Genomic DNA, 8,971 nt, shown 5'->3' on the forward strand with positions numbered 1-8,971 from the left:
GTTGAGCGCAGGGCTGAACTGCGCGCAAACAGCAAGGTTTTCGCCGCTACAAATCTATATAGCGGCCCTCAAAAGACAAATATGTTTGTTAATACTTCAGAGTATTGACAAAAGTATTGATGTAATAGAAAGAAATGGGATTGACAGTAATGAACATGTAGGAACCGCTTATGCTACAATAACAGTCAAATTCAAATGTTAAGCTGTCTAGTCGGTAAATTGCATTAGTGATCTGACGAGAAGCCCATTTGAATAGATCGTTAATGATTACCCAACTAAAATGCTAATGGGTTCAAATACGTACCTAATCTATTGAAAAACTTTCATCTTAGTTATTCATATTGTTAGTACTAACTCGTATCTATTCATATAGTTAAGGAGAACTCGAGTAATGCAATAATTGGCGGACATCTTTTTCCAGTGATAAATATAACTTTCAAGGTAACGTATGCTTCAGTCGGGACAACTGTAATATTGCATTTCACTCATTCAAACATGGTTAAAATAAGTGTATTATTCCATATCCTACAATTACATCCTAACAAAGCAGTCAATAAAGTAAAGACTCCAAGAAGAAAATGGAAGAGTGGTATACAGCTTTCGATACACAACTTATTCTATATTTAAGAATTGTCATAAATTAGTTACAAAAAATGGAATTAATATTAATTTGTGTTTACGTAAATAATGGAAGTCTTTCTCCACAAGAGTCACACCATCGTACAGGAGTTAACACTTCGCAATGGATTTGGAATAAGTTCCGTTGGAGAATCATGCAACAGTACAGACGATGTTGGCTGAATTTTACCTTTGAACATTTGCGACTGAAGTAGTGGGGTACCTTCCGTTGCACCATAAGAGTGAAGAATTCGTTGCTGTAATCAAAAGGCTTCATTATTGTTCGATCTCTATTATTGGTTCTGTATGCTTGCATACCCTTGCGCGAGTAATCCCATTGCCGTTGTGCCTTCGCAAGGGCCAAACACAGTTCCACCTTTGATACACCAAAGTGTTTAAAAATGCTTGCAGAGGATTTGTTATAGCCTGAATCAAATACAAAATGAAGATCATTCAGTTGATATACAAGTGGAAACAATCGCCTGTCGCTCTTACCATCACGTACCATACGGTAATAATATTTTGGTATGGCAACGAATACCATCTGGTCCATAAGATGATACCGTTGATTAGATTCGGTATCCAACAGACATAAAAGACGAAATTAATTAGAAAGAATTTCATTTTGAACTTTGTCATAAGATCTCGTTCTATCGATGTCATCTGGCTAAAGCGTGCCACTAATTGCCGATCCACTTTCTTAGCAGCTGTGAAATACAGTACTGGATTAGCCACCATCACTGTAATCATCGGTCCGTATGTAAGAAGGTAATTTGGAAGTATTCTAACGTAGGCAGTTCTCATGTCTTGAACATTGTGACAACTACAAAAGAAAATCATTACATCGACTAATTTCTAAATATTGATAGACATTATCGCTCTTACTTAGCATCCGGCACGTACAGAACCGTCAATCCGGACGCAGTTAGCACAGCAGATGTACTCCACACGAACATATGATAGACCCGTAGAACCACCCGGTTTCCACTCAGCTGCTGCCGAACGTTGATAGCGTAGCACAGCGTCCACAGCCAGGTACACATGTAGAAGTACTGGATCCATGCCGACGACACAGCACAGAATATCACATTTGTCGTATCGTCATCGTCGATGTCGTTGATGTCGGGTGGCAGTATGTTCTTGATGTACTTCCACAGAGCCGATCGAACGAACACTCCGAAAGAGGCACACATGTCAGCTACGGCGAGCCAAACTATTATGGTGCGCCCTGTTCGATAACCGGAATCCAATCCGGCGGATCTGTTCCGACGAATGCCTGGGGTGTCTTCGTTACGTATCCAAATCTGGAACAGAGAAAGTAATCATTGGATTATATCTTACGACATGTTCAGTTCTAGATTAAGGGATTATAGGAGTTTTTTGTCACGTTTCCTAAATGGAAGGGCAAATTATATTGTGGTTTTGTGCATATTGCAAATCCCAATTTAGTCTTTAAAAAACAAATTAGCGTTTCACGCACATATACTTGATATTTGGATCACACATAAGGTCGGCTCACGTTAATGCAGGAGGAAGTTACCGTTACGTTGTAGTCCAAAAGAACTTCATGGCGACTTCATTGGAAAGTGTTAAAAATACTCTTATCTTGTGATCCTACTACCCAATTCTCAAACAATTAAAGAGATCAGGCTAGCTCACAGTTTTAGCAGTACTCCCACGGCCGGCTGTTTGGAGTTCAAATTACTGTAGTTTAAGGAAAAAGTAAATCACTCTTGATGACCGGTTATCCAGAGTTTAAACACAAGAAAAACATAACTAAATATCTCTTTGCTCTGAGCATACGTGTACTCGGAAACTAACCATAACCGCATAAAAACATTCAGTTCGTGGTCGCATTGCCTGCTTGTGGCAAATCCTAAACCTATACCTGTCCTTCAATGCAACTTCGTAATACCTATGGAAGCGTCGCTGAGTCGGGGGCCTTCTCTAAGTAGGTATTACACCAACATTTCCTACCCTATCCTAAGTATCGGTGAAGATGGTCATGGCCGATAATGACGATACTCATGCTATTGGTTTACTAAACTAAGAGATAAATTTCATTATTCGTCTTCTTTGACGGGCTTTCGACACTGATAAAACGACAAAGCGCTGTTTCTTAAAATCACAATTTTAGATTACCTTTTTGAGGGTTAATAACCCAATTTAGTATGCCTTATTTAATGACAGTAATGTATTGAAACTATGAGACAATTTTCACAAAATTTATAAGAAAATGATTTGTGCCTTTGAGGATTAATTTGATTCCCATGTTTGGAATTAAAGCCAAATGCGATATCAATTGATACAAAAAATATCTATTGCACATTTTTAAAAGACTTATTATGTACAACATAAATGTTGCCAAAATCGGAGTGTGTGAAAAAGGGAACATGCCAAAAACGGAAGTTCCAAAAACGGAATCTTACAGTATAGCATAAGTTGACTGCGTGCTGGTATCTGTTGCAGTAGATCAATTGTCCTTAACTGCTGCGCATAATTTTTCATGCTGTGGCATCTGACTACAGAATTGGCTTGTAGGGTTCGGCCTCGGGTGTGTATTCAGCGCAACCGTTTTTTTTTTAAATATTGCATTGGCTTTGATTCGAAGAATCTGGTAGTAGAGGACAGGTTTCGTCGAACGCATTCATACTACCCGAACACCAGGGGAGAAATTCCACCAAGAATCTTCTCCAACTTCTTCGTAATTTGACATGAGTTGTTCAATGCAATGCAGCTCGCTGTTTCCTCATTTATGGAAAATCACATAACAACTTTTGCAAGAAGTTTCGGTTAAAACTGTTGGAAATGACGTCATATGAAATGCCTACCCCAGGCCTATTATTTTCTCAGACAACGTGCACCTTAATCCATTATTTACTCTGGCAATAATCACAGAGCGCATTTTTTTTCAATTTCGATGTTCCCATAACTTATATAAATAATGTGGATGGTAATTTTTAGAAAATCTTTCGAACGCGACGCGGAAAACGGTAATTTTCTAGCCAATTTCGGGTAAAGCCATCAAACATCATAACACTAAAGTTTTGTGATATTTTAAAGATAAATACACAGATTTATTTGTAATTGCTGTGTTTGAAGGCGACGGATGGATCATTTAACCCACCTCTACCATACAAAACCCGTCTATACCATACGAAAAACCTGAAGAATTTATTTGAATATTTATTCCTTCACTACCGTTATATTTATTTACCATGACTGGTACTCATTTCAAATACATTCCAGCCGCAAATCTTGAACTGTAGATTCGTGATATCAGTTGCTTCTAAATGTTTGAGGGCAACGAACGAAGTATCCATTCTCTTCAGTTGGTTGGTAGAACGATAGCCCAAGTCCTGACTTTTAAATACCTTGGAATTTGGTTCGATTCTAAAGGCACATGGGGAGGCCACATTAGGTATCTAATAACGAAATGCCAACAAAGGATAAATTTTCTGCGAACAATAACTGGATCATGGTGGGGTTCTCATCCAAGTGACATGATAAGATTGTATCAAACAACAATACTTTCAGTAATGGAATATGGATGCATCTGTTTCCGTTCAGCTGCGAACACTCACATTATTAAACTGGAACGGATACAGTATCGCTGTTTACGAATTGCCTTAGGTTGCATGCAGTCGACCCATACGATGAGTCTTGAAGTACTAGCGGGAGTTCTTCCTTTAAAAGACCGATTCTGGGATCTCTCTTCTCGTTTACTTATTCGATGTGAGGTTATGAACCCACTGGTAATTGAAAATTTTGAAAGACTTGTCGAGCTTCAACCCCAAACCAGATTCATGACAGTGTATTTCAATCACATGTCACAAGAAATAACGCCTGCTAGGTATGTTCCCACATACGTCAATATACTAGATATTCCTGAATCCACTTTATTCTTCGACACGTCCATGCAAGCAGAGATTCGTGGAATTCCGGATCATCTACGCTCGCGGGAGATCCCTAAAATATTCACAAGTAAATATCAACATATAGACTGCCTTAAAATGTTTTACACTGATGGGTCACGAATCAGTGAGGCCACTGGTTTCGGTATTTTCAACAATAATTTTTCAATTTCTCTCAAACTTGCAGAACCCGCCTCTGTTTATATAGCGGAACTAGCAGCAGTTCACTATAGTTTTCAAATAAATAATACTTTACCCCCGAACCATTACTTTATCCTCACTGATAGTCTCAGCACAATTGCAGCTCTACGCTCAAACAGGATTGATAATCACGATCCATTCTTTTTGGGGAAGATACGAGAATCTCTGAGTAACCTGACAAGAAAATGTTATAAATTTACCCTAGTGTGGCTCCCCGCCCATTGCTCTATTGCGGGCAATGAGAAAGCTGATAATTTAGCCAAGATTGGTGCACTAGATGGTGAAATATATGAAAGACCCATCGCTTACAATGAATTTTATAGCGCTTCTCGACAGAGGACACTTGCTAGTTGGCAAACATCTTGGGACAATGGAGATATGGGACGATGGCTACACTCAATTATCCCTAAAGTATCAACGAAGGCATGGTTCAAAGGATTGGATGTAAGTCGGGACTTCATCCGTGTGATGTCTAGGCTCATGTCCAATCATTATACTTTAGATGCGCATCTCCGTCGTATTGGGCTCGCTGAGGGTAATCATTGTGCTTGTGGAGAAGGTTACCATGACATTGAGCATGTTGTTTGGTCCTGCACTGAATATCGTGAAGCCGGATCACAATTAGTAGATTCTTTACAAGTCCGAGGAAGACCAATCCATGTTCCTGTTAGAGACATCCTGGCGTATCGCGATCCTCTATACATGGAACTTATCTATCATTTTCTAAAAACAGCGTCTGTCAAAATTTAATTAAATTCATCTCCTCATACTCTCATCCAAGGCTAATCATTCACCAATTAAAGTGTCCTAGAATATTTAGTTTTTAAATTTAGACAATAACAGAAAAAAAGTAAATAAATACACCCGAAAATACTAGATCAGTATGAAATACAACAATGTAAGGAAAAAAGCAAACAATAAAGTGATTTCAGTGTTAGTTTTAGACAAAGTACTAGTATAATTAAAATTAGTCTTAAGGATTTTTGTAACGTGCTATGTAAAAAAAGAAACTGGCGTAAAAAGCTTTTGCAAATGCCGTGTCAAATAAACGTATGAGAAAAAAAAAGTATCCATTCAAGGGACTGTATATCAAGAGCAGTGTACTGAGGAGACATTTTTAAGGAGCTATAAGCTGGTTGGTGGATTATCGACTACAGTGCACGATATTCCGGTTATGTCCCAGATATCACCCACCCATAATTTTGCTAAAGAGAATGAAACAAAGATGGTTTTATGATCTATTATTATTATAGGTTTGAACATATTCTTTTTGCCCCTTTAGAGGAGAATGGACGGCATCTGATTCGTCTTCTAATTTCTTATATCCCCCGCAATTGCAGTCTCTTCCTTCGTATTCTAAATTTGTTTTTTTCACGTTTCGTTTAGGCATAAATGATCGCTCCTGAAAAGGACCTATTTGATTGTAAAATGGATGTGGAACAAGCTTCGTTATCAAAGATTCCAACTTTGCACTCAGTCGGACCATATCCGATATTACTTCGGATCGAATATCATCTACTGAGTAGCAGATATCACGAAAGTTCGCTCAGACCTGCTCTGAATGGAGACAAGTATTTTATGAAGGACTACCGCTTCTATATACCCCCCCAAAATTAAGATCGACGGTTTGGTCATCGAAACTACCCCTTGCTCCAGTCAGCTAAGCTTTCAAATAGTAATCGCACAAACCGAGGAAAAATTGTATGTTCATGCAAACTTATGTCGAGTGATCTTTAGTGGAACTGCTTTGCCTATTTACGTCTGTTTTTTCGGTTATCATAATTCTCTTTTGGCTCAGGAAGCGTTCGACTCTGACGATCCCCTTGTGAGGACATCTATTACTGCTCCTAAAAACTATATGCTGATGAGATTCTTTGTAAAGGCTAAATTTTAGCTTCCATAAATTTGTGGTCAAACAAGAAATTTTAAATTTCTAGCACTTCGAGGAACACAAAAAAGTTAATGCAGGACTGATTGGGCCTAGGATGGGCACCAGACTCTTCGCGTTATTGCCGAACTCCACCCGGCACCGAGGAGGTCACAATTTTAGGCGTACAGCATGGGGTTGCCTTCTCGATAATATTCAATCTTGCCTACTCCATTATCTTTGCTACTGCTCTGGAATGTGTTCTATGACATGACTTCACATTTCCTTTCAATCTTGCCCATATGAGCTTGCCTAATCCTAGTTTTCCATTCTAAATTTATAACTAATTCGCTCTAAAATACCTATCGTTCTTTCAATTTCATTGCTTTCGTTTCTCTTAGTCTTAAATTTGCGGAAAATAGCCAAACAATCGATTCAGTAGAACCTTGCGGCAATTACAACGTAGTAACAAAAAATGATGACTTGGGTCGACTGCATAATCATGTAGATGTACTTCGATTTCATCATCATCCTTCTTCAATCTTGGTTTTAACGAATTGTTGCGGTGGTTTTCACAGTGAAGTTTTCTGCGTCGGCAAAACTATTGAACGTTATATTACGTGTATGATGAAACTGTATATGTGACTGAGCATAAACAGAGCGATTCTTATGATTATCAGGTCATCGGAAAGTCAGTTGAACTAAGATCAACCTAAATTCGTAAACCTAGTTATTTGCATACGTACACCTTGGTCAAACCAACTCAAATTTCTGGCCTAGTTCAGGAATCAGAATATATTGGCTTACACAGCTTCTGAAATTTTGGCGAAATCATCTTAGAGCTATAGACTAACGCTTAAAGATAGATAATAACGCAACTTCCGAAGGGTTTAGTATACACCTACATATTCTATTTGATTAGGCAGTGAAGTGGCACCCAATTCAGACGACTTGTACAAAGGCCACACTACGATTACCACTACTGTGAACAACGGTTGAGTGACCCGACATCAAAGAATAAAAAGAAAAGGCAAAAGCTACGTAAAGTAGAAAGTTAGCAATCTCAATTTTCACTTCTTATTTCCGCACAAAACCACCTTCTTTGTTGTTATAGTATTAGACCGTGTACTTGCTTATTCACTCCCACTCACCTGATAGATAGCACCGGCTATTCCGAACACCGAGGAAACAATACATACTACAATGTACCCGTCGGTGTTGAATTCGGACATCAGTTTAACGGCCGGAGGTGAACGTATCCGATTGTGACAGCAGAACGTTTGAATTGTTGGATCCGCCATGGTTTGTCCTTTTCTTGTCAAGCATAGAGTGAAACAGTCACATTAAACAGGCTATTCCAATCATAGCACACTAGACAGCACGACATTCGTCAAGTTTAAAAACAAAATTTGAAATGCGTCGACCTGTACACTCATAGCTTATCATTAAAAAGCACTTTGCTGCACCATTTCGACGTAATCCTATCATCATCTCTTCTTATCGCTTTGTTGATTTTTTTATTACTATCTCGTGCATCTTCTATTCGAATACAGTTATCTCTTCCGAAACCATAGTAACAACTTCAAAAGTTCCGAAATATCGTTGTGCATAAACCACATTCAATTGAGATTATACAACTTCGCCACTTCCACGTAAATTTCACCGGTATTAAAACTCCGAAAAACGCTACCAATCTCTTCTTGAAACGATCCTAATGAGCTCCGTTCCTTTGCACTACTAAACGAATAGGCCACTTTTGATAACACCTTTTTTATTTGTGTTTGCTTTCTTCCGCCATGACATTGGCGGGTAATAGAAGCGATAATGTTTTGTTGTTGATGCTTAATTACTGCTCGCGGTTATCGTGTGTATGTAATCCCTGGACTGGCTGCCTCCGTGCAAAGCTGCTGGAAGACGTCGGCGGTATAAACTTGTGAAGTCAAGGATGACGCAACTGCTGGGAACCACTGAATGAAGTTACCGGTAGGAAGGCAGTAGAACGATCGACTGACGATGTACTCTGTACTGTGTATATAGTCACGCGTGCTTGTCTTTAGAAACGTGAAGCCACACAAGTGTGGCTACCCAGTGCTGGTGCTTCATTTGTCTGAGCAGATGAAGTTGAACAATCAGATGTGTAGTTTGTTTCGAATGGATTGAAATAAGGGCAGATAGTTTTAAGGTTATTGCACAGTTATGGAAGCCTTTTAGAGTTGGTTAGATTTTGAGTCCTACTTTTTGGGGTTCTTTCAATATGAGTTTGAGGTATGAAAATATGAAATGTAGCAGCCCATTTCGAGGTATTAGCAGTTATTTATGAAATGATTAGCGTAATGGAGTTGTTCCATGGCGAATTGCACATTCATTCGAT

At 38.8% G+C, this 8,971-nt stretch overlaps 1 protein-coding gene across 1 annotated transcript; it reads right to left on the reverse strand.

Annotated features, from left to right (window-relative positions):
- Nucleotides 1-488: 488 nt before the first annotated feature.
- On the reverse strand, nucleotides 489-8,673 carry LOC131682499 (G-protein coupled receptor 143-like). The gene is made up of 5 exons (XM_058964013.1): nucleotides 7,752-8,673; nucleotides 1,504-1,922; nucleotides 1,114-1,441; nucleotides 937-1,044; nucleotides 489-875 (listed from the first exon to the last, which is right to left on the reverse strand). Exons 1-5 carry the CDS (start codon nucleotides 7,899-7,901, stop codon nucleotides 711-713), a joined length of 1,170 nt encoding a protein of 389 aa, XP_058819996.1. The 5' UTR covers nucleotides 7,902-8,673; the 3' UTR covers nucleotides 489-710.
- Between the last annotated feature and the right edge of the window lie 298 nt (nucleotides 8,674-8,971).

Source organism: Topomyia yanbarensis, chromosome 2 (assembly GCF_030247195.1).
Source record: "Topomyia yanbarensis strain Yona2022 chromosome 2, ASM3024719v1, whole genome shotgun sequence".
Lineage (NCBI taxonomy): Eukaryota > Metazoa > Arthropoda > Insecta > Diptera > Culicidae > Topomyia > Topomyia yanbarensis.

Coding starts and splice junctions, on each gene's coding strand:
- LOC131682499 (XM_058964013.1), bottom strand. CDS start 7,901: ATGGCGGATCCAACAATTCAAACGTTCTGCTGTCACAATCGGATACGT. Junction 1,442..1,503: donor CTGTACGTGCCGGATGCTAA/GTAAGAGCGATA, acceptor TTTCTTTTGTAG/TTGTCACAATGTTCAAGACA. Junction 876..936: donor ATGGGATTACTCGCGCAAGG/GTATGCAAGCAT, acceptor TTTTGATTACAG/CAACGAATTCTTCACTCTTA.